General features: G+C 25.9%; 1 protein-coding gene across 2 annotated transcripts; it reads right to left on the minus strand.

Annotated features, from left to right (window-relative positions):
* Positions 1-2225: 2225 nt before the first annotated feature.
* On the minus strand, positions 2226-27988 carry LOC129971650 (type 1 phosphatidylinositol 4,5-bisphosphate 4-phosphatase-like). Of its 2 annotated transcripts, XM_056085605.1 has the most exons (9): positions 27838-27988; positions 18234-18341; positions 16029-16219; positions 14435-14541; positions 11090-11189; positions 9394-9443; positions 9141-9231; positions 8080-8134; positions 2226-5237 (listed from the first exon to the last, which is right to left on the minus strand). In XM_056085605.1, exons 1-9 carry the CDS (start codon positions 27911-27913, stop codon positions 5152-5154), a joined length of 864 nt encoding a protein of 287 aa, XP_055941580.1. In that variant the 5' UTR covers positions 27914-27988; the 3' UTR covers positions 2226-5151. The 2 variants fall into 2 exon arrangements, with proteins under 2 accessions (XP_055941580.1, XP_055941581.1); XM_056085606.1 differs by lacking the exon at positions 18234-18341 and having other exon boundaries at positions 2230-5237.
* Positions 27989-27995: the final 7 nt, after the last annotated feature.

Raw genomic sequence — 27995 nt, forward strand, 5'->3', positions numbered from 1 at the left:
AGCTACTGATTTGAAACCAGGACACAGACAAATCTCCGCTTTACCTTAATAACAACTGTTTCGGCGACGACTCATTACCATACCAGTGCAATAGTAAAATTGTTTTTATGTTTCTATTCATAAGACAACGCCTATTTAAAGCTTTTTATTTCATAATAGAGGCACGCAAAAAATCCTTAAGAAGTTGCAAAAAGTGTGTTTTTATGAAATTTTAACGTTCTTGCGGCACCTCAAGACCTACTCCAATATTTTTCATATTTATAATTTATTTTATCTACACCAAAAGGCAACTTTTCCGTAGTATTACAAATTAAAAATCAAAAATTGTTTTTTTTTGTTACACCCTACTGTGCATAGCTTGTCGTTAAAAATACTAATTCACAAACACACACAAAAATATTTTAGAGCAATTTTTATTTACCGTAATGGGCCTAAACATTAAATTCTGATGAATAAATGGAAGATTTCTGTTCTTAGCTCAGATATCGTCCTCGTCATCTGACCGCGCTTCAAAATTACGAGGTCCGTCCCAGTGTTGCTTTAAAATGGGACGTTAATATAACTAAACTAAATCTCCACTTTGTTATTATCGTATTTATAAATTCGTTCAAAAATGCTATAACAGCTAAGTGAGCATAATGAAACAAAGAATCTAATCAATTATATTTGAAAAATAGTTTATAGTATCATATTTTCTAATTCATAGAATCTGTATTTTTAACAAATATATTTATCTGGAAATTAGGCTAGTAACATTTTTTTAAAGGACTAATTTGCAAGCCCTTCCACTCAATGGCCCCAGGCAGCTACCTAATGAAAATCCGCCAATGGAAGGAGAAAACAAAACATAAAAGCATCAACATTTGTTTTAAAGCCAAGTATGAAGGGAAGAAAAAAATGCCACGCCCTGGGTGCCATATATACTTGCAAAATTGTAAATATCGTCTAAGGATGGGGGGGGGGGAGAATAAGCCCACTTATTATTGCAACACCACTAGCGTCTATTAATTGCTTGAATGTTAAAAATCCGAATATATTTTTGACGTTTTTAAATCTGTACAGATAATTAAATTTACAGATTCTATTTGTATATAAAAGTTTTTTTATATTTCAAAATTGACATTTTTCGCTGAAACAATTATTCATAATAAAATATAATTTCATTTTTCTTCTATCTTTAATATTTACTCTAATGACTCGATATTAGGACTTCCTATCTAATTAGTTGACCCCTTCTTTGCTTTTAATTACAGAAGAGTGGGTCATCTAATTAGATGTTCAGTACAATTAGAAAGTAAATGTGACCCTGGGTAGTGAATGCACAGGCCGTTAAGTATGAATTAACTCAGTTGGCAATCATGCAAAGGATGCCAGCTTTGAGTTACCATGTAGAAACTTTACTTCAATATCAGAAAGAAAAAAAACAACCAATTTAAGTAATGCAAAGAAGCAATCCATTAGAAACATTGATAAGAAAAAGGAGGGGGGGGGGCTTTTTAATTGTTATGGACAATACTTCTCTGGGCATGCATTTCATTTATTAATGTAAAATACTGAGACTTGTTTTTTAGTTTTCATACAAATGCAGAAATTTAAATTCTGACAATATAGCATATTTGTGTGGCAACAATGACTTCAAATATTTCCTTTAGGAGCAGTGCTAGAATAATTTTCAATTAAAAAGTATTTTCTAAAAAGTTAAAAATAAAAGACTTCATATTTTCTAACATTTTCCAAGGATGTGAATATTTTGAAAATGAGTAAATAAAAGTATTCTGACCATATCATATTAAAACAGAAAAATTAAAGCAATTCATATAATTTTATAGACACATTTTGTTTTAGTTTAGTTTAATATTAACGTCCCATTTTAAAGCAATACTGGGGCTATTTTGAGAACGGACCTCGTAATTGTGAACCACGGTCAGATGACGAGGACGACACAGTTGGCAACCTTCCACACCACACCAGCGGGAGGACATTTGACCTCAATGGATTTAGCATGCACCAAACCCGCTCACATGATAAAATTGGGTCTGGAACCCGAAACCTTCCGGTTTCGAAGCCGAGACCTTATCACCAGGCTACCGCGGCCCTAATAAAAATACATTTCATCTTCTTCATTAGAACTTTCATGTTCTTTCACTTTGCACTATGAATCATAAGAAGAAAAAAAAGAGTTACAAATTCTTTCAACATGTTTTATTTAAAATACAAATTACATTGTTCAATTTGAGAAAATACTTGCATATTTTAAAATGTCCTAACATAAATTATTACAAAACTAATTTATCTTCACGAGAAATATGCTTCTCGAACAAAGATTTAATGTGAATCTTATAAAAATTATTTAAAATAAACATGAATATTTAGACAAAACATAAAAATACATAAAGACATAAAGTAACTAAAAGAAAATTCATTCTCCAACAAAGGAAGGGGGAAAAAAATCACAAACATAATACACACAGAAGAATTTTAACTAACTTTATTTTCCAAGTACACTGAGAAATTTTGATCACATTTAGTTTTAAACAAATTTCATTGTAACAGTTGAAAGCTATAGTTTGCAAAGGGGGAAACTTCATATGAAATATATAGAAAAATTACTCTTAAATAAAAGTAAAAATATATATCAAGAGTATATAATTTGAATAATATTTGTATTTCATAGGTATAGGCATCTCTAATAGCAATTTAAGCATAAAGATTTATTTTTTATAAACTTATTTTCAAAGATTGAGAAACAAAAGCAAAAAGTGAACATTACAGGAGATTTTTTACAATTTACAGTCTCACTTTTTTAATGCTAAACTGCCACAGAAGCATCAGCAGTGCATTAGTATATATGCATGAATTAATTCTACACATAAAAAACATACAATCACATTTTTTTTCTGTACATTATTTTACACTAAGTCAACATACAATTCACACACAAAAGCCTACATTTTAACAAATATTTCATTTAATGTAAATTATTGTTATAAACTATATATATATATATATATATGTCTGAAGCCAAATTAATTGAAACCAAAAACAATCTTTTTACTATAAAGTTGCAACCAAAGAATCTAAACAATTCAATACATTAAAAAAAAAAAAAAATTAACATCTATGGACTCATTTGCTGCAATATGATTTGAAATGAATTTTGCTCTATGAAACAATACTCAAATTTTTAACTATGAAAAAAGTTTATAATTGTTGATTAAAAATAAGGAATGTCAACTTAATGTAGGGCACATTTTTTTTACATTATCTGCCAAAAAATATTGAACTCATCTAATGGGCGCAAAACCAAATGCCTAAAAAGAATTATGTTTTTCATACTTAAAAGTATGATATCTTTTGAAGCTTTTATTTTAATAAAATTAAGTTATTAGTTAAATTTATCTGAAGGATTATATTCAATTCTTTTTTTTTTTATAATGAAGGGAAAAACGCATTTATAAATTGAATAAAATATGAATAAAAATATTTCTAAAAATATCTTCAAAAATTAATTTTTTGTTTGTTTTATACATAGAGAAATTCATATTTAATGAATAGCAACATATAATAAAAAAATAAGAGTTGTATACAAAATACATTAATACCATAGTATAAAAACTCTCTTTAATTTCTTGCAACAATTTAAGACAACTAAAATTTGAAACTTATTTCTATGCTACTAAAATGCCTGTTATTTTAAAAACAAATTAATAAGAAAACAAATACTCTTTCGCCTAGTTAATCTTTATACTGGAAAATGCAATAAGAAATAATGATCATTTTTTTACAATAACACATTATTCAAAGTATCAACAGCTATAGAGGTTTCATAATTCTGAAAACAGATGTTTAAACTGAATTAGTTGTCCAAATTTCATTCATATAACTGTATACAAATATACCATAACATATGTTCTAACAAAACATATCTAATTAAATCACAATATTTTCATGTTAAATGTCAAAACTATAATAAACTGGATAAAGCTAAAGAAGACTAGAACTTGAATTAGATAAAATGATAAACAAAGTTAAAACATCCTTGTTAAGAAATGAAAATTATCACAGTCAATTAAAAAAGGCATGACATTTTTTACTTTAAAAAATGTAATATTGTAAAAGTACACAGATAATCAATTTTTGATATTCTCAATTAAGTTTTTAACAAAATAAACTTAGAAGGGAATATATATTTCACTAACAAAGCTATACATAAAAATCAGTACATAGTCCACTTAATTTGTTTAAAGATTGAATTACAAGGTAATAAGATTGCCAAAGATTTTGATCAATTTATTTGAGGTCTTTATAGAGCTGCACTTTGATTGAACTATAAATGTTATTTTAAAACGTTATAAGTAATTTCTCCTTTTTTGAATTGCATTTTAAATAAGCACAATTACAATTATATAGTTAACTCATCATACTCATGGGCTATTGAAATAATCAATGATTAAATAACTGAACTTTGGTTTTGACATTTCCACTAGTCCCTAGATGCACAAACATATTAATACAAGAAAAGGTTCATATCACAAGTAAATCTTTATCTGACATAGTACTTAGAGAATGGGAGACAAAACATAGAATAGCCCTTTTTTTTTATAAATATGATTTTTGTATGGTTATTATTATTTTTTTAGTGTAAGAAGCCTGTATAAAGTCTTGGATAATAGTCATTGATTTTAATATTAATAAACATTTTCATAAAGACATGCGATATTAAAATAACTGCAATATTTTGGATATAAAATATATGCAAAACAAAATTTTAAAATCAAAATTTAAGGAAATATGACTAATTTAAAGAATTATGTTTCTCCAACAAATGAGATATATGACATCAAATTTATGATCTATATCAAACTTGAGATTTTGTTTTTTTTATAAAGGGATTTATGAATTTTAATAAATTATACTTACTGTATTAAATTTTTCATAAAAAAACTGTTACCTACTAATGAAAACAATAATGCACAACACTAATGATACAGTATGCATGAATCAGTACATCAAGTAGTCCAAAATTATTACATCACGATAAAACAAGTGCCCTACATAGGATTTACAACAAATGGTTACATATTTCATTATATTTTAAAATGTTTAATGAAATTCAAATTTCTCACAGAAATAAAGGTAACTTGCATCATTTTACACTGGTCCTTGAATGCTACTAGTCTTCATCGTAAAATAACATATAGACTTAAAGAACAACAAGACGAAACATACAAAACCTCCTGTAACAAAAATGAAAAGTGTTATTGGTAATCATGTATAATAGAAGAATATTCAATCACATAAATGAAGCAATGCTTTTGCAAAGATCTCAGTATTGCAGAGAATATTATCTAAGACAGCCAGAAAATAAGCTCCAGTGGCCAATTAAAAGATAAAATGTAATAAAACAAAATTTACTTCTTAGCTTACTGAGGTACATATTTTAGAATACATTTTAACATTATTTCATTAGTTTTAAAGAAGAATGAAGCAATATATTATGTATTCTATTATTAAAAAACAATGCTACTTTTCATGATAACCACAAAGTAACAACTTGTTTCATGGAATTTTCATAACCAAAAAGGTATGAAAAAGAGTCAGAACAAGGTTTAAACTGTGTAAGCCAAAGTTAAATGGGTTGCTGTATTGATGTTCCAAAGTGGATTTAGCGAATATCAGAAGGTAAAAATATATTTGATAATCAAACAAAATAAAATGCCAATATGAATGAAAATTATACATCTTTTTTTAAAAATACTTTAAATTGTATAATACATAAACTTTATTTTTAGTTAAAATAAGAATATCAGTTGCATAAAACAATTTTAAAAAATGTCAAAAACTAAGTTGATGTATAAGTTAGTAATAAATTATACAAAATTTATTTACACATAGCAAACAGTCATTCAAATAATTTAAAGTATCAAAAATAATTTAATTTAATATTAATCAAGTAAACAAAGCAATGCCGGCGAACTGGCCTAGGGGTAGTGTGTCTTTCCAGTGATCTGGACGTCCAGAGTTCGAACATGGTTGTTCTCTACCCTGTGTTCTATCTGTGTGAATGAAAGTCCCCCCCCCCCGCGCCGTAAAAAGCGATTATGTAAGCAAATGTGTGTGTCATTTTCATATGAGCTAGAAGTCAAGCTTCTGCCCTCAGGTGTTCAGGGGTATTGGCCCTCAGAAGCTACTGCACACTCGGCTTAAATCGTTGATAGACCGTCAGTGGGCTTGTAAAGTGCCATAAGTAACAACAACAAAAGCATTTGAAGAATCATTTTTCAACATAAAAGTAGTTTTTAATTACTAAAAATAACTAATTGCCATGAAATTTTCCTTAATAGCTAGTTATTTTCCTTCTGATTCATAAAATTTGAAAAAAATTCATTCAGTAGTTTGGGTTTTTATAGTCTATAAACTATTTATGGATTTTTATTTATGAAAAAGATTTACAACTAAGTAAGAATATTTAATGCATGCTAAAAAAAAGTAAAAAATATACCAATAGAATTTCTTCTTATATTTCATAAAAGCTATTTAACCCTTTAGGGACAAGCATTGGTAAACAGTTGCCCAAGCATTCTTTCCATTGCTGATGTTCGTCCCCAAAAGGTTAATGCTTCTCTTTTTACATGGTGTTCCAATTAGGGTTTGACAGTTTTTCAAATTAAGAAAACCGGTTTTCCGGAATGCTTGGATATTCCTCTTTAAAAAAAAAAATTATTGGTTGGGACCGATTTATCTATCAGCTGAAGGCTTAGGGCGACGAAATGTCAATTTATTAACAAGTGAAAGTATATTTGAATTTCTGTTAAATAAATTATAAAATTTAAACACTGAAATAAGTGTGAAATTATTATGCTTAAGAAGAACGAATTCAAGAAAGAAGACAGGTAGAATTAGCAACTCGTTTGATGTGTTTGGAATATCCACAAAACATTTCTAGCTCAGTAAAGAAGTCTGGTGTTCTTTCTTTAGCTTCAAAAACCAAAATTAAGTTATCTGGAGAGATATTGTATAGAATATTTTCAAATTCTTATGTGGAAAACGATTCTGATAAAGAGTAAATCTAAGAAACTATTCATCAGAGTAATGCTTTTTTAAAAGAAGCCATAGAAAAATCAAGGCATAACTTTCTTGAAGACCCTGAAAAAAACTTACAAATCCAAAGACACTGAAAGTTGTATTTTTATCATTTGAGGTAATGAATAAAAGAATTAAAAAAAAATTAGATTTGTTATTTGATGCCATGAAAACTATAAAATGAAGTTTAGTAGTAGTAAGTAAGCATTTTCTATTTCAGGCAATATTATGTCCAAAATAAGAACAAGACTAAGCCAGTGGATATTTTATGTCTTTTAAAATCCTATTATCTTACGAGAAATTAAAATTAGTGAAAATATAAATATTATTTGAAATTTTTGTTTGAGTTTTCGTTATTTTGTGTAATATGTATATGTAATTCTTAAAATTTTTTTTTTACATTTTAACTTTGACATTGATTACGTTTTTTTTTTGTTATTTTATATAAAATAAATATATTTTTCCTTATTCTATTTTTTTTTTTTTTTTGACAAAAATTCGAAAACTTGCTTAAACCGGTTTATTAGAAATATTGAATTCAAAAACCGGTTTTTCAAAAAGTCGGTTTTTGTATAAACCCTAGTTCCAATACACTTGTCTATACTTTTAAATTTTATCTCACTGTTAACGAATTTTATATTATATATATATATATATATATATATATTATTCATGATACAATCACCAGTATCTGAAGATAACAAGAAAATATTTAATGAATGTTAAAGAAACAGAATATTAAATAGCTAACATAACATTCAAATGATTTATAAACGTTTGAATAGGAAAATAAAAAACAGTAGCAAATGCAGTCTTATACATTTTTAGTACTTCTTATACGTGGAAAAGTTGCATACCAGCAAAGAATGGACAATTTATAGATTTTCCTCTTGCAAGTGGTTTTGATAAAATAATAATAAAGAAAGAAAACTAGAAAAAAAAGGAGGAAATTTAGCTATAATATATTTAACAGGACACTGATAAATGTTAACTTACCTATATATATACAGTATATACCTCCATGATTAGCAGCATAAGAATATGTTCCCACCTGCATTACAGATATAAAATGTAAATTAAAAAGTAACAAAAAACACACAAAATAAAAATTTCCAGGAATAAAATATCAAACTGCAAAATAACAACCTAAATTCCCTTTGAAATTGCAAAATTTAAAAATCTAATTTTTCAAAATAATAATTATCATAAAATTATCTTATTTTTCTGATTTACAAATATTTTTCTTCACGGAAAAAAATAATTTTTATTAGTTTTGTCACAGTTGAAAATGTAAAAGAAATGCAAAACAATAATTTTTTTAAAAAAAACATGTCGAATCAGAAATGGAACGGGGACATAAAACCCAAAGGTTACTTAATTCAGCATATTAAAATTTATAACACAAGATAATTCTTTTTCTAATGCAAAAAAGCATAATTTGAAAAGCATTTTTTTTTTATAACAAAGAAAAACAAATCATTTAAAAATATGATTCCTTTGCTTTCCTCAAATACTAAACGTTACATTCCACTTCTGTTCAATTGATGTTTCAAAAAGAATTGGTATAATAAACTTATTGATTTTCCTAATAAAAAATATGCAATTGGCACCACTAGTTAATTAGAAATATCAATAAAATGTATTAAATATTCTATTCCTACTTAGCAAATTAGAATTCAACAGTAAATCAATAAAGGCGAAAAATAAACATACAGAACAGATTTCATTTCAAAATTCTGACATGCACAGAATTAACAATTGGTTATATTATAGAATTTTGAAAGATTAAAAATTAAAAACTAAGGCATTTAAAATTAAAAACTAAGGCGTTTTAATAGTTAAAAATAGATTACATTATCAAATAATGGATAAAAAAATTCCACAAAATTATTTTGCTGGAGCTTTGCTGTTTAATTTAGTGTATAAACATTCCATTAAATATTTTCAGAAGTTGCCAAGTAGAATTTTGTTACTTATGCAAAACTCAATAGGAAACAAAATACACTGAATAATATTTTGTATAATATTATAAATAAAATATAATATGTTATACTTACAGTAACACCTATACCTATAATCAACATCACAAAAGCAGCAATCATGTACATGGTACCTCGACTAACAGAAAACCTTCGCCCAACAGAAGATCTGCAAGAAAATATTCTCATATACATCTAACATGATTAGTAAAGATATAATACTTGAATAAAATGTTTGAATCATTATTTGAAACAGTGTAAAATTTTAAAAAAGGGTTGTATGCTTCAGAGATTACTAACTCACACTAAAAACAAAGTCTGTGGTACTTACACTTTACGGCAATGAGGACAGCGAGCTAAAGCATTGGTCAGAGTGTTAAACTAAAATAAAACATAAAATGCCACATTATAAAGATTTTTAGAGGAGAAAGTAAAATACAAATAAAAGGATATATAAAAATATTTTAAATATGCTCCTTGTTTGGGGGAATTTTAATTTTTGGAATAATAATTTATTAAATATCTATAGAATATATAAATAACACTATATGATTACTCACTCATATAAATATACTGATAGTTAGAATATGTCTTGGAACTGTTTCAAAAATTGAAAGTCAAATACAAGAATACTGATATTAATATCGAGAGAAGCAAAGTAAAACCACAAAATGAGTTAAATTGGACACAAGATTAACACAGAATCAGATGCACAAAAACAACACTTTCATGTTGATTATAAATTATGCAGAATCATATTTCCAAAGCCAATTTAAAACAGTAAATAGCAAAAATACAATATCAAGCTTTCAAAAAAGCACAGTTCTTTATATGATAAAGAATTTTGCTTCATAAAAATTATTCTTGAGGACCGAAATTATAAGAAAGAAAACATTAATTATTATTTCTAGAACAAAAACATATAAAAAAACAACAGAAAATGTTTATTTTAAAACTAACTTTAAAATAAGCATTGAAAAGAATGATTCACCATTAAAATTATTATCACTATAGTTCAGACTTCTTATGTTCAGTACTGAATTCTGAACTTCTCTCTCAAACTTCCCTATTTGTACAGTAAGAACTAGATTAAGATTTACTTAACATTTCATGTTCACTTTACTTTACTCATAATATATGTATGTTAAAAAGCTATTCCCATAAGAATTTTTATTTTATTTCATTATTAATTATATTACTTTTTTCAAAGAACAATACTAAATGGAGCAATAAACATTAAAACAAAATTCAGAGAAAACTGGGAAAATTTTATTTATAATAAAAACTGGATTATTGATCCACTAAGCAAACCAATTTTTTAAAAACTTTTTCTTGACAATTCATAATTTTTGAAACTTATCTGATTAGTTAACAGTTTGATTGTCAATGATGTCAAACTGATGAGAGAATATTTCACTGATGCAGAACATTATAAATTACTAAAAAAAAAAAAAAAAAATGTTTTGGAATTTTTTTTTTAGCAAGTTCCAACATTTCTTAGCCTCAAACGTATTATTTAGATAACAAAAAATTTATGGCATGCAAATTTTCTCTTCCACTCATTAAAAACTCATATACTATAAAAATAAAAGAAAATCTTAAGCAAAATACTATTAATGTAAAAAGAGAAAAAATTTTGTTTACTTTATTCAACTGAGATGAGTCAAATTTAATGAACAATTTTAAGAACACAATTATTAATAGAATGTTAAGAAGTGTTTTTTCTTTTTTTCACCATGTCCTATTTTTATTTTATGATTCACCATTATAAATATCCGTGAATATTGAAACCAATTTTTCTAAAGTATCATATCAGAAGATGTCATAAGTAAGGAATTAAAAATTAAACTTAAGATGCAAAAATATTAATATACAGTAATGCCATCAATAACATACAAATGTATATTTCAAAAACCCAGCACACCAGAAAGTGGCTGAAAAACTTATAAAATCCCATTGCTACAAACAAGACAAGAGTCAAGTGAAATAAAACTGCTTAAAAGTGGAAATTATCAAAGAAAACTTACCAGAAAAACACTTTGACAATATGCACAAGAAACTTGGCACATCCCAGGTAAACTTGAAGGATAAGTAGTTTGTACAGGTGTAAGATTTATGATTCTTTTGCTAGTAGATAAAGAGGAAAAAAATTTTCTCACCAACATTTAAAAAATATACATATAAACATATAACATTAAAAAGTAATGCAATTTTAAATAGTACACATTACAAAATCATACTTTAATCTTTTAACAAACTTGTTAACTTATATTTACAACTCTCATACTTTTAAGCTAATATGTCACTGATTTATTTAAAATTTTTTATATTAATGACTCTACGAGAATTGGTGCAAATCTACCCATCAATATTTGAATACAATATTATTTAAGCAGATGTTTGGTGAATATAAATAGCATAATAAATGAATATAATAAAACCATTCCATATCTACATATCTTATAATTCGAAGAATTTATATTTTTTCATAAATTTATTTATTCAATAACTATACTAATATACTTTTAATCAACCTGCCTGAGGCCTCAATTTTACCCAGAAGCGATAGGAAGCTGTCTAAGTTTTCGAGCTGAAAATCCACCACTAATTAAAAAAAAAATCAAAAGAAAATGCATAGTTTGGTGAAATTTTATAGTATAAATGATTGATAAATATAACTGATTAATAGTATAATCATAAAAAATATAGTATAAATTATTCAACTAACTATATACATTACATATAATTAAAACTAAAGATATTTTTTTTAAAAGCCTAAAATGATCCAAAATAGAGCAATTATCTAGTAAAGGTACTTATTTGCTTGACAAATCTATAAGTATTACTATTCTTAAAGTTTTAGTATACTCTATGTAATAAACATGAGGAAAATAATATGCATATGAGAGCAATGATGTGAAAAATGAAACTCATTTTACATTCTTAAAAAATTTCCATGGCAATAAAACGATACAAATTTTATTTCATTCCTCTTCCCCACCCCTTTTCTTGTTAGAATCATTTGGATCCTGTTTTATATCTGAATAAATGGTTAATAGATTTATAAAATTAAATCTAAAATTGGATTATGGATTGTTAGGATTAGACTTAAAACAGACAATAGCTAATAAAAAAATATTTTAATAATGTATTAAGTAAACTCTAATTTGCTGAAAAGTCAGTAGATATGAAATTCTTTATATTATAAATATTATATGTCACAAGTATAGAAAAAAAAAAGTAATTGCAGAAACTATTGCAACAAAACAATGGAAAAATCTTACTATACAAAAAATGCTAATGCACAGTGTACAGAAATCAGTCAAATGTGAACAAATTATTATAAGAACATTTCAGGCAGTTTCAATGAACGTTTTTATCACTGCACTTAATTCACTGCTTTGCTACTTAATGAAGCTGCAAAATATTTAGAAATGCTTTAGATACATCTCATTAAATATCTATTCATTTAAAGGAAAAAAGTTATGAAAAAAAAAAAAAGACATCATACAAGATTTGATCGAGTGTAGAAATAGGCTTAACCATTTGCCAGATGGGCAATGGCTATGACACATCTATGGAAATTGATGATCATCTGTACTAAAACTATTATTTCACAAAAATGACTTTTATATTATTTTAAAATTCAACAAATTAATTTTTTAAAATTTAACAAATTAACTTTTACTAATTTTTTTTACATATAATTTGTAATAATTCTTAATGTTAAGATGAAATTCAAACATTAACACATTCATGCATGTGCTTTTGCCAATATTAAAATGAAGATTAAAAAAAGAAAATGCTTATCTTATAGCATATATACATTTAGATAAGCATGAATTATAATTAGTTTTAATTTATTCAATGAAATTTATGTTTTTTAGGTATCAAATAACAATGTGAATATGTGTATGTGTTACAGTAATATTTAATAACCTAAAAAGTCAATATGTGTTAACAAGCTCATATTTAAAATATAACAATTTCAAATTGCTCACATTTAGATAGATTAGTGTTATATCTGAATGCAAATAATTATTTAAATATAATCTGATTCATAGTTTTTTACAAATCGCATGCGTAAAAGAAGGATATTTCTTAGTACTGGGATGAAAGGGGTCACAAGAAAGTTGATTAAAAGATGTTTTTAATAATAAATAAATTTTTTAAATAAAAATACCAAATAATTTTTTTAAGTACATGAATTTCTATGAATTATAAAATATTAGAATAATATTACCACTCTGACAAGCGTAATTGGTTAGATTCCTATTTGTTTCATTTCATTCACTTAGTTAATTATAGAATTCTTAACACACTATGTTCCGGTTAAAAATATAGTGGATGCAAGCCAGATATACAGTAGTTACGAGTCATAAAAAACAAAAATATGAGCATTTTCCCAAAGTTCCTAAATAATAATAAAAAAATTTAAAATAAATAATTAGCAAGATGCTAAGTCAAAAATGTTATGCTAAATTGATTAATCTGTACAAATTAAGACCACAAAATGCCCAAGTCCATCACATATGTTAATTTGCTGAAAAGCCATAATTGATAATACTGTGGAAAATTTCACAAAAGAATATATTCCTATCTCTGGTTAGTCAAAAATAATACAGTTAATTAAATAAAATACTGTGTGAAAATTTAATATAGTACAAGAATTTTATCAATTACTATTCTAGGAACTTCTACCTACAGTATAAAAATAAAACTGAAAAAAAAAAAAATCGAAACTATTTATTCCTTATAATTTTCTTTGAAAAACAACTTTAAAAAAATCATTTATATTTCACTAATTTAAAACTAAATTATATTAACAAAACAATATTTTTTATAGGAATAGGATTTGGGACAGAGCCTTATATCGGCCTTCACATGCAATAGGAAAAGCTCTAACCCCGTATAAATCAAATGTTTTTCTAACATCAGACATTAAAAAAATGACAACTTTTGTTAAATTTGCAACATCATCAATATATGCATATCTTAGTTATATTAAATGCATGCAAATACACATTTAAGGAACTAATAGGAATTAGGGAAAATTAGGAACTAATAGAAATTAAACAGATAGAAAAAAAAAAATAACTTAGCTAGAAGGTGCATAATTCATAATATGAATATATGAATCATTAAAGACGCTAAACAAATTCCATTTTGAGAGGAACAGCAAAATAAATGAGTGTATTTTTGTAAGAACATATTATTTTCTATATTTAATATTAAAATAAAATCTGCAGGTTTAATTTATTTTAGTTTCATACAGTTCAGCATTTGACTACGTATAAAAACAGAATTTCACTAGAACAATATAAAGAGGCACATATTAAGAAATCTGATGAAAAAATGAAGTAACAACATACCAGTTGTTTCTAGGACAAGCAATTCTTTGAGAACTAGCTTTACATATCAAGAGGCAATTACATGGGCACCTGACATATTTTTTCCCAGGTGGAGCACTTTTTATTGGCTAATAAGTAAAACATTATAAAATCAAAATCAAAAATTCAATAAATATAATTAGAAAATTGCAACAATAAAAATAAAACCAAGATCTAAAAAATATTTTAAATTACAATTACCACTACTTTTTCCAATGAGATATAATTCCCAAAAGAATTTTAAAAAATAGAAGCAAAAAAAAAAAAAAAAAAAGCTTTTATTTTCTATGCATAGGAATAAAAAACAATTTTCTTTATCATTATATAAATACAAATGCATTATTCATAAGTATAAATTATAAAGAACCAATGTTTTAAAATATAATTTACAAATATGCATATTGCTTAGGCAATTAAAAAACTACACATTGATTTTTTTAATAATAGCAGACATGAGAAACTTTAAAACAATTCAATTAATCAACTGTATGAAATTTAATTTTGTTCTAATCCCTAGAGTTTTACTAAACAAAAGAAAAAAAAGTAATATAAAGTAAAGTAATCTTATATCCACAATTTTTTCTTACCAAACAAAAATATTTAGTATAATGCTTATTTGTCATAGCAGATTTTGTATATCCTATAAAAGTCAAAACCCAATTCCTTGTCTTCCCCCACATAGAAATGGCATTTCTAGTATCCTAATTCTTAGAAGCATACAATATGAAATACTTGTTCTATCATAATTTAAAAATATTTCATTTATAATTATTAAATGCAATTCCCAATTTTTTTCAATCATTTTTGTCAACCGATTTTTAAAACAAAATTTCCATTTCTTTATTTCTAATTTTCTCTAAGATAATTAAAGGAAAGTTCCTAAAATGAAATTAAATAATGGATGGATCAAAGATTCAAACTGTAAATTTGATACACAAGCTTTTGATTTTTAAAATGCAGAATTTAAATAAATGATCCAACAGCTTTCTCTAATTAACATTCTAGTTCTGATGCAAATCTTTAACAGCTCTATTTTATTCAAAATCACTTTCTTTTCTTTGAAACCTTAGAATCAAAGAAAAATATCAGAAATAGTGGCCCAAAGAGAATTCTCAATATATACTTAGGTAACTTTTACATAAAATTGTTTAGCACCATTTTAAAACTTTGTGGAATTAAAACAAACACAAACATCTACAATTATCAATACACAGAGGACAAAATCTGCATTTCTTTTAAGTGCAACATATGCTCATAATACTGTAATAAAGACTAGATGATATGTTAGGTGAAAGTAAGTGATATGTGATATATGATGATCAGATAAAAATATTTTCACGTCTTTTATTAATAAAAAATTTTTAATAATCACAATAATTTCACTAAAATTTTCCTTTTAGTTGTGAACAAAATGTAATCGAAATCTATTGGGTAATTTAGATTTCTCTTAAGCAAAAATTATTTCACTTTCGTTTTTCAGTGTAAACAAGTATACTAAAAATTTTATTAGATTTAATGTAAGCAATTCAATAAAAAAATTAGATAAATTGCAAAATAACTAAAAGGAATAACTTACAGTTGCTTCATTGCAGCTACTACATTTGACAACATGTTGGTCCCTCCTTCCAGTAATATCAATCATGAAGCCACATACTTTACATGTTATCATAGGCACACCATGAGGGGAAGGATTATAAGGAGGTGGCAATTCATCAGGCCCTATTGGAGGAACTGTCACATAGGTTGCTTGTCGATCTGCTTCTGGAGCTGAAATATGAATTAAATTATAGGTCATATAAATTTTCATGTCACATAATGGAAGGATTAAATAAAAATGTAATTGTATATAATATACAATTCAGAAAAATTTTGATAATGTAAAGTGCAGTTAATATAATCTAAATAAAAGATGCTTACTGGGCATCTAACATTAACCACTCATGATGAATTTCACACTGTGTTTAATGTCCTAATGTTTAAATAATCAATCAATGATATGGTCATAATACTGTCAGGAAAAATGTTTTGAAATATTCAAAGACACAAAGGCATATAAGAAATAAAAATTACTTTTGTTTTTCATACCGATTTCCCCAAAATAGCATACAATTAACAAGAAAATTAAGGAAAATCAACAAAAGTAGTCTCTTACAATACCTAATAAAGATGTTGCCTCTCTTTTCCCTCTTAAAACAACTTCTGCACACGAGTGTTTAATAATCTGTAATATAATGAAGAATGTAGACTTGCATTTTGGACAACTTATTTCTTAACTCATTTTAATCTGCACTTTTAGTAAAATGACGACATATTAAATTTCATTCATACAAGTGTTTGCATATTTCTTTTTACATGCATGTGAATGTGCAGTGCAGACTGAGAGATGATCAACTTGTTGACAAATTTGATTTAAAATTTTAATAATTTTACACCCCAGATGTTTAAAAGACATACTAAAGAGATTCAAAGTAATACTTTAAATACACTGAGATTTACCCATTCAACTCTTTATATTTTGTAGATATTTTGTTCAAAATTTAATAGAAATTTGGCATATGGATCACACATTGAATTTCATCTATCTAGTTTAAAGCATGTGTCGATTATCATGTTTACAATTGGACAAACAGAATAACAGGCATTAATTCCAAAAACATATTTTTTGGACTCAGGAAGATTTAAAACATGCTGATGATTAGAATAAATTCTTTGCATAATTAGGTTGCAAGAAATTAACAATACTTTATTTCAATTTATAGATTAAAAAAATTTCAAAAGAACTATTGAAAAAAGTTAGTCAAGTTGAATGATTGACAAAAAAATATAGAGAAAAACAAATAATAATGAATTTCGTGAAACTGATGAAGAAACTTGAAATTAAAAATAATAATCCAAAGAGAAGAAAATGAAGAAATGAAAGAATATCAGAAGAAAGGTGGGTGGAAATGCTTCAGAATTTAAGATATTTTAAGTTGTAGCTGTGGTTAGGCATTTCGTGTCATCTCTAGAAAACTAATTACGAGAAACGCATACTAAAGTTCTTCCGTATATTATTTCAGAATCTAAAACTTTCCATCTGAAGGCTTTCTTTTTTTTTTAATTTAAATTTGTATTACATAATGAATAATTAACTCCTTGTAATATAAAAGCTCCTAAAAATCAATTGAATTTTTAGAAAATTATTTACTATGACAAATGTCAGATCAATTTAAGATTTAATAAGTTATTAAGGTCAGTCACAAAAATAATTTTAATATGGAAAGTACTGAGTTACTACCATATTTTGAATTTACATTGAATTAAAGTTTCTGATTTTTAAATAAAAAAATATTCTTAAAAAAAAACCCAGGATTTAAACTAAATTTGTTTTTGTTTGTTTTTTTGCAAAAAGAATTGTCCTGAAAGATTATATCTGCAAAACTAATTAAATAAAAATTAAGAAATTCATTGATATTTTTTAAATGATGCACAAAAATGTTAAGATATATAATTTTTTAGGTTATATCTTATATAAAAAGAAAAAAAAATGCAAAATTTATAAAATTTAACAGATTTACAGCTGTTGCATTTAATATGAAATAGCATGAAAACAAGTACATTTATATAATTTCATTTCAATAAATATGATCTTTAATACTTCAATTAAATTTTATTTATATGAAAAACTTTTTAGAATTCCCTTTCTGAATTTAAATAAAGTTTCTAATTGATAATAGTAAGATGATACAATTTAAGTACAGTGCCTTCCACACTATCTGTACATGGAACATTAATGACATACACTGCCTAATAGAAGCCTGATAAAGGAAAGGTCTATAGGGAGGTGGTAACTCATCAGGTCCTATTGGAGGAGCTGTTGGGTACACAGATTGATGGCGAAGTGCTTGGGCTAAAAATATACATTTTATTAAAATAACTGCAAAAAAAAATCCAAAGATGTTTAAAAAATATTAAAACAAATAAGTTATAGGAAACAAGAGCAAAACTGAAAATTGATTGCCAAAAGAAAGAAAAGGTTAAATACCCCAAAAATTATTACTGCAAGTCTAATTTAAAAATGCAAAATGTCACTAAAATTAAGCTAATATTTTTCAAATGCATTAATAGCATCAAAAATGTTTGAAAAATGGTAAAAGAGAGAGAGATAGAGAGGGGAAAAAAAAAAAAGAATGAAACAGCTACAGAAATGCTGAAGAAAGTCATAACTTGAATGTAAGAAGAAAACCACCTATATTATATATATATATATATATATATTTATATTAAAATAAATTTTCAGCTCAACACATAGGAAATATATTGAATGAATGTTGGTTTTTTCAATACACAGACTATTTTTCAAAAGCAGAAGTAGATGTATTTTGAGCTAATCTTTGTATCTAATCAAAGCCAGATCAGAAACCTCAAACACTATCACGGTGATATAGAAAATAAACAAAATAGGCATTTATGAATGGAAAAAAAAATTCAAACAGCACAAGAAAAAGGAGGTGGTGGAGAAAACAGAAGAACAGTTTTACACATCAAACACCATGGATTTTAAATTTGATCCATGATTATTCAATGCACCCACAATACTTTTATTATAATTATAAAGATTTTTAGACGCTTAAATATTTTGTTTGTATGCCCCCATTTCCAGTACTTTCTGAATTTTCACATTAGAATTATTTGAAAGGTAAATCATCAAATATTTTGTTAGCATTTTGTCCATGTTTCCCCCTGAAATTAGTTTATTATGCTACCACAAAATGAAACTCCAATATTTTAATCAGTTGATGATAAATGTCATCTCATTGATCAGAATTTTCTTTCTTTTTTTCCCCCTGATTTGTTTAATGTAAGTGGACTATTTGCTTAACTTCCCCCCAGGCAGAACATGCATGAAAGACATGATACGGAGATAACATATAAAGAGTTCATTTCTTTGCACAAATTATGCAATGGAATACCAATGGTTATGTCAGCAGTCATAACTATGAAACAGTTCTAGATAAGATATTTATTCTTTATTAACATCTCAAGAAACTTAAGTAAAAATGCAAACAAGTTTAAAATTTCATATAAATTAATTAGTAAAAGGTATAACATTGAATTCAAATAATTTGAATTCTTCACACTTTCACTATAAAGTTAATTTTCCTTTATAATACTTGGCTAAGATCAAAATGTCAGCTTTCAGTAATAAGATATTTTTAATGCTGTTTCATAGAAACTACTCTCAATATTTAAATTTCACATTTATAGCCATTCAAGTCAAAAATATTTTCCCAAGCTAAACTGTAGTAAGCAGCAGATACTAGTTTTTTTGAATTTTAGTAGTTGAAAAAAAATATTAATACAAAAATTCCTTTCACTAATTTAAAAATTAGTAAAGTAGGTTATAAAATATTTCAATCTAATTACATTGTGCACAACTATAACTTTAGTTCTATTTTTATAATCTTTTGTAAAATATAATTGACCTTAACAGCAGGTCTTAAGGATTTAAAGTTTGATGTAATTTTTTTTTTTAAGAAAGAAAAGGACAAAGTAAAAATAACAGACATATAAAGGTTAAATTATTTATTTTTTTAAATGAATAGATCAATTTTTCCAAATAGATCAATAATTAAACAATAGCTATGCAATTGCAAAACAATTTGTAAAACTGAAATAATTCTCTATTTTCAAAATGTAAGTAAAAAGCCTTATTGATACATTAATCAGAATAAATTATCTGCATTTTCAATACTTCCTTTTTAATACTTCAGTCACTATATAATAACACTAATATTGTAAGTTAAAATTACATTAACACTTTTTAGTCTCACTCCACAAGAATCAAGTGTGATCAGTTGTGTATAAAAAAAATCAAATGCCTGTGTGTTTATTTGAATCTTATATTGCATCCTTGAAGAATTAACAGTACCATGCCCCCCTGAAAAGAGGAGAAACGGGATGAAAAAGATGTTTCGTTTTTCTCCTACAGGCTCCCAATATATCAAATAAAAACTATATTTACACCCATCTTAAAGTTTTTTTTTTTTTTTTTTTTTTTTAAGCCTTTAAGTGACATCAATTTCATTTTTGAATTACGTTTCCTCTAATTTATAATCAATTTTTCAATTTAAACTTAATTAGTAACAATTTCATTTTTTATCAGAATATTAATTCATACCATTACAAAATATTAATTCATGCTGTATAACACATTTATTATTTGTGCACTTTTGCCAATATTAAATTGCTTCCTTCAGACAATATAACTTTTATTTTTATTATGTCAAATAAAAGTTTAAACAAATTAATATATGAATGCAGTAATTCACCATTAAGCAAAGTCTTTTAAAACTGTTGCAATTTCTTTAAATGTTTTACTTAATTCTGTTTCATATTTTTGCATTTTAAAAATTTTAATGCTTTCACTTAACACATCTGTCAATGTTTACTGTTTTTAAGTCAAGCTCACTGAATAAGATTTTATTTTATTATTATGTAATTTTTAACACTGGCTTCAAAGTCATATTTTTAAAATTGTGTAAATGGACATTTCTTTTAAATTTACATTTTCTAATAACAGACATTCTAACTTCATAATATCTAGAATTCAGACAATTTTCCTCCCTATTAAGTATTACTGCCATCACATTAGGACTCAATGATACAGGTTTTGAATTATTGATTAAAAATTGCAGAAACTCTGTCAAACCTCAGACGAAAAAGAATGGATTTGAATGCTGACTAAGCTAAAGATATTGCAACAAATTAATAAACATAAGCAAAAAATATTTTCAAAACATGTATTTATTTACATGCACATTAGCATTCCAAAATGTGTTTATTGCATTTCAATCCGCATTATCTGAATTTCTAAGAACTGGAATTTTATTTCAAGAGTAGCAACTGATATTAAAAGATCAACATGTTTTTTTATAACATCTAGTATTAAATCAAAGAATCATTGAGAGGAGCTATCTTGTACTAAGAGCAAAGAGATATTAAATAGACTTCTCTTGATACTATTATTTTAATTAAATAAATTTTATTCCCGTCAAAAGGCCACTTCAATTCTAATGAAGCAGAAATTCCATCTTTCTCCCATGACTAGTCATATTCTAGAGGGGAAACTTTAAGTAATTTTTACATTTATGCAACAAAAGTGGGAACTAAAAATGTAGCTGATCTCAAATATCTGAAGTGGTAATTAAATAGGATTGAGGGTCTTAAAAGCATTTAAGAAATTGAATGTAAAAACTATAAGATTCCAAAGTACTAATGTTTCATTTTTTCTAGTACACAGAATAGATAAGTGCATGTAAAGCCATAAATTCTACAGAGTGAATTTTACAATTTCGAGTAAAGAGCACACATTTGTTAGCCATAATTCGTTCGATATTCTAGAATATATATATTCCATTTATTAGATTTTAATATTTAAATCTATTTTATTATCCTCAGCATTTAGGGAAATCAGTCTAGCAACCTTTACAAGTGGTTTTGTAAAAATAGACTGAGATATAAATTTATAAGTTCAGACATTTACAACAACAAGTAATTCTCTATTTTTAATAACAAGTAAGTTTAGTGACAAGTAATTCTCTATTTTTAGTTATTATACTAATTCACTGTTTATGTTCTCATTGTTTTTCATAAACTTCTACATATCCATATACAAAATGAATTAATCTTAAACTAAATCCAATAATTCTTATTCCTTAGTTTTCATAAATTAGTGTTTTTAATCTTTTCACAGAAAAAAAAACAATTCATCTCATTCTCCATTCAAAGCAATCAATTTCAGGATATTTCTGAAGACCATAAAGTGACCAAATGATTTTAACCTTGCTGTTCTGTTCAGGTCAATATGACCCAAAATAAAATTAATACCTTCGAAAAATATATAATACAGGGATATTTTCATGAAACTTCTTGACATCTTTGGTAAATAATATAAATATGTACTCCTAGAAGGATTTAGGTTTATTCTTATTTCAAAGGAATATTTTTTTAAATTTATACCTAATGTATCATTTGGGTTAATATGATCCAATGCAAAAAAAAAAAAAAAAAAAAAAAAACTATTTTTACTCATACATGTTCAGTTTTGCTTGGAATAATTCAAAAAAAAAAATTACAATAGTTTCTGTAATTTATTCGTTTTCGAAACCTGTTTTGTTAACATGTGTTCGGTCACATGACAAGAGAGCACATGCAAGATCCAAAAGTTGATACAATTGACAGGGGACCACTCTCTTTGCTCTTATTGCAATGTTTCATTTTTGTGCTGTATTTCACTTTCTGGTACACTGTAAAATAGTTGTGCCAATGAATGCGAGAAAAAAAAAAAAAAAAAATGGCGTCAAAAATTTGAATCGCACTGATATAGCTAAAATAACAGAAGCTTCTGACAGCGAAGAAGTATCGGAGTATGAAAATCATACAAGTGATGAAATTGAGAGTGAAAATTCTGACAACGATTTTGATACCATTATTCAACAAATGAACTATAAAGGGAGTATTCAGCCCAAGAATTGTGAAATAAAGAGGAAGTTGGATTCGCTGAGAAGAGGAAGTTCTTCTCAATCAATCGTTGCTAATATTATAAAAACTACTCCAGGAGTCACAAGATGTGCAAAGGCAAGGATATCAGACGTACAAAGTGCATTTGGGGTAGTATTCAATTCTACAATTAAAAACAAAATCATAAATATGACTAATATTGAAGGTGAAAGGGTTTATGGAAAAAAGTGGAAAAATATTGAAAGTAAAACTTTTCAAGCATATATTGGATTATTATTGTTAGCTGGTGTTTATAAATGATACGGAGAATCAACACAAAGCTTACAGGATAAAGAAACTGGCAGAAATATACTTCGTACTACAATGTGCCTCGAAACATTTTGCACCATATCGAAAGTCATTCGTTTTAATAATAAATCCACTCGTCAAGACAGAAGAAACTTGGATAAATTGGCTGCAGCGAGATATATATGGGAAAAGTGGATAGAAATTCTACCAAAATTATAGAATCCGAGTGAAAATATTACTGTAGATTAACAATTAGTAGGATTTCTTGGCTGATGTCCTTTCAAACAGTATAAGCCATCTAAATATGAGATCAAAATATGGACTTTATGTGATAGTAAAACTTAGTATGTACTGAAAACACAAATTTATACTGGAAAAGAATAAGGGTCAAAGTCAGAGGAAAATCAGGGAATGTGAGTAGTCGAGATCTTACTTATGAGTAATCACGGCACAATGTTACATGTAATAATTTTTTCACATCTTACAACTTAGGACAACTTCTAAAACCGAAAATGACTATGCTTGGCACTATTAGAAAAAATAAATCAGAACTTCCTGAACAAATGCTAAACAAAGAAGTTCACAGCTCCTTATTTTATTTTACAGAAGACACCATGACATAGAAGTTAGCAACAGACCTGACAAAAAAACCCCATTAATGATCTTAGATTATAATTTAACTAAAAGGGCTGTGGATACTCTGGATCAAGTTTTAAATACATAACTTGTAAAAGAAAAACAAATCACTGGCCCAAGATAGTATTCTATAACATGCTTGATATTTCTGGGTACAATGGATTTGTTTCATGGACACACACGCACACAGTGAATGGAATAAAAACAAATTGGCTAAATGAAGACTACTTTTGGAAGAACTGGAAAAATCGCTCATTTTTCCACACTTTGAAGCATGGACAGCAGGGTTAAATACATTCTAACACAAACTGGTATGGTTTCTTTTTTAGCAGTACCCTTCATGTAAAGAAGTGACTAATTATTATAACATCCTAATAAAACAATTTAAAAGATTGGACTTCACAATTTTATATTACATAAAAATAGAATAAGAAAAATCATACAACAGTTTTTACCGAAATGTTAATCACTTCCAACTTACTGACAGCATAGATCAAAAGGGAATGTTATTCTTACTGCTGGAAGTCTGGCAAGATTTATAGCAGCTCTTAAGTGATTACATATACATATCATTCTAAGAATTTCCACAATTCTGTCAAATTAAATCATAACCATCTCTTTTTTGAAAAGTACCTCTTCTCCTCATGTACCAAAATCTAGGTCTCATTGATTAAATGATCAGCAAATATTCTACACATGCTCAATCTTGGGAAGATTTACAAATGCAATAGACTGTTCTGCATCTTCTTAAAGCATTCTGGAAGTTTATTTTGTATCTAACAGCTGCCCTCCCCCATAAGCAAACCAAAAAAGCCCTAAAATCTTTCATCATTAAATCCTACCATGTCAGAGAGTCAAGAAGTTAATCTGCTAAAAAAAAAGTGAAATGCTAGGGATTGATTTTCTTTAAAGAATTAAACCAGTTTGGGAATTTCTTAGAATAATGCCATCAAAACAAAATATTTTAATCACTTTTAATATTAGTTGTAATTTATTCTGCTAATAACAAAATTAGTAATTATCCAACCATTTATCAATTATAAAGCAAATACTGATAATTACATTGCTTGAAAAATTCGATATATTAATATTCTATGCATAAATTTTAGAATTTGCCATGAAAAAGGTTTTTTTTCTTTTCTTCTTTTTCTTTCTTTTTTTTAAATTCAAAACTTACACTCTATTAAAAGTTATCACTACAATCATATATTTAATAAAAAAAATTTTTGTCAAATTGAAAAAAAAAATTTAAACTTTTTAAAATAAGTATGGATTTCTTTATAAATATAGATTTTTTATCATTTAAAAAAAAAAAAGAAAATTGAATAAAAAAGACTAGAAGCAATAGAAAGCATCAACAATTAACATTTCTTTTATTAAAAATTGATAATTTTATTGTTAATGCAGAAAATTTTGTATATCACAGATATAATTTTTTTGAACAGTTAATTCCCAAAATAAACTTTTCATTTCTGAAAACAAAACTTTCAAATTTTAGACTAATTCCAGAAAAGTTAAATATTTTTGCATTTCATTATTACTATTATTTTTGGTGAATATATGGTCACAGTGACAACTTTTTATATTCAATTTTGAATTTAAAAAAGTTTTTAGCCCAGTGAATGTATGATATGCATTAGGGATACAATATATATGCATGTGTGTGCCTGTATTCAACTGCAAGATCTGCAAAAAGTTATGCAAATTAAAACATGCTATTTTTTATTCATATTTATTTAAAACTATAAATACATTTTAAGAAATCTTTCAGTGATATTTGATTAAGTTAGATGAATTTAAGTGAAATGATATTACTGAAATTATTATGCTGTATTTTCTAATTGCAAGTAAAATTATTCTTAACTATTTGGTTTCTTAAAAATCATCCATTACCTTAACTAGAGTCTTAAAATATATATATAATTATCTCCTTATTTCAATCATAGAGATTATATCTGGGAAAAATTTAATATTGTAAAATACTCCAAATTTTAGTTTTATGAAAATATTTAATTCTTTCAGTATTTGACAAGAAACTTTTTTTTTTTTGTGAGTGTGTGTGATAATATTACATTACTTACAATTATTATGCTGTGTGTGTGATAATATTACTACTGAAAGAACTCTGAAATTCAATAGTAATTTTTTCTATTGAATTTCAATTCATTTTTTTTTTCAATATAAAAAAAAACAGCTGTTCCAGCAGAGACGTCAACACATATTTGTCCCATATAAGTCTATACTATCTACTATTACATAATTTTGATTTACTCTTATGTATTTTGCTGGTAAGTGTCATTTATCATATATTACTAAAAAAAGAACTTTCTTAGCCAAATTATTACATCTTGACAAGTGCATCACCAATATAATTTAAATAATGTTAACTTAATGTTAGCTTAACACACACACACACACAAAAAAAAAATTCTAACTGTGAAGAATAAAGTTTTTTATTTTTGTGACATAATAAGTCCAGTAATATGTACATCAACTAATTATATTTGTTATAGTTTTTATTTAAAAGATCAGTAAAACTGGCAGTATTATTTTTCCCATCTGGAAATTATTGACATAAATCGTCCTCTGCCTACATCTTTCCAAATATGGATAAAAACAAATTTTAATATTCTCTAAAATTTTCAAATAAAAATTTTGTAACACAAAAGGTATTCTTAATGGTACTCAAATTTATTTTTGTTCTCAATGTTTATCCAATAGCTTAATTTTCCAATAAACCCAAACTTCAAAAAATTATATTTTAATAATGGAAAGAACAATAAGTACATAAAATATAAAAATCACCAGCACATAAAATATAAACTGATAGAAATGAATTCAAAACTTAATTATTAAATTAAAATTTAAAGCTTATTATAAAAATTTATTGTCAGATATACCAGATATTAAACATTTTAAGAAGATGACTAAAAACTTGATTACTCCAATTAGAATAAGCAATGTTTATATTATATCACCCTACACAGAATATTTTTATAATAAAACAATAACATGTACTTAAAACTTGAAAAAAATATAGAAATCAGAAAGAAATATCAAAAATCAGATTAAGATATAAAAAAATTCCATTAATACTCAAAGCATGAACAAAATTTACTTACATTACAATATTTTTTTTTTTTACATACATTAGTAGACTTTTAATAAATAATCACACACTAAATCAATACAAATCCTTATTAGATATTTAAACTAAAGTCAAAAACTGCTTTGCTTTCTCTAAATACCAACATTTTTATAGAAAATATAATGTTAATAAGCAGTTTTTTGTTATAAAAGGACGCAGGAATGCCTTTCGTTCGGAAGCAAAGCATAATCGGTACAAAAAAGCGGTTTAACAATATTAATCCTTTAAAGCTTGAAATGAATATATATATATATATATATATATATATAATATAAATTACCCAATATATATATATACATAATATAAATTACCCAATATATATATATTTTCATTTCCATAATTTAAATTTTTGAAAAATTGTTGAGAATCCATTAATGTCGTACACGTGACAATAATAGTAAGATTTCCTCAATGTTCATTATTAGAGAACTAAAAACTAACAATTCTTGTCACGAAAAAGTTTACAAGACCCATATATTTTAACTAAATTTTAGATTAAATAAATACATTTTGCTTAAGCTAAAATACTATGCAGACTAAAATTAGACTTTTGACATAATGACAATCAGGAAAAGAAAACAAATGACGGAATATTTAACGAATTCTAAATGCAAATTAGAGATGAAAATTAATGATATTTCCCCATCAATTTTTAAAATAATCTGCCTCAGTAATGCAGTCCATTCTTTTCACTGTAATAGAAAATAAATGCATTATTTATATAAGCAGAAAAGGATGGTAATTGTTTACACTAAGAAATGAAGTTTTGAAACTCTAATAAAACAACGTTTTGGGAGAAAAAAAGGCATACCCTCTGACGATTGACCATAATGCAAATTATTATAATCATTTTCATTATTTAGCAGCGGAGACTTTTCAGTAGACATTTTGTTATAGAATCATTAAATTCAGACAAATTTCACAGAGACATCAGCTGACTAATGGAGGGATGACAGGAGATTGTTGCCA

Source organism: Argiope bruennichi, chromosome 6 (assembly GCF_947563725.1).
Source record: "Argiope bruennichi chromosome 6, qqArgBrue1.1, whole genome shotgun sequence".
NCBI lineage: Eukaryota > Metazoa > Arthropoda > Arachnida > Araneae > Araneidae > Argiope > Argiope bruennichi.

What these genes read in the sequence shown, in the direction of transcription:
- LOC129971650 (XM_056085605.1), bottom strand. Translation starts at nt 27,913, where the DNA reads ATGTCTACTGAAAAGTCTCCGCTGCTAAATAATGAAAATGATTATAAT. An exon ending in TCAGGCTTCTATTAGGCAGT is followed by an intron (nt 16,220 to 18,233) that starts GTATGTCATTAA and finishes TTCATATTTCAG; the next exon opens with CTCCAGAAGCAGATCGACAA. An exon ending in ATTGTCAAAGTGTTTTTCTG is followed by an intron (nt 9,444 to 11,089) that starts GTAAGTTTTCTT and finishes GTTTTATTTTAG; the next exon opens with TTTAACACTCTGACCAATGC.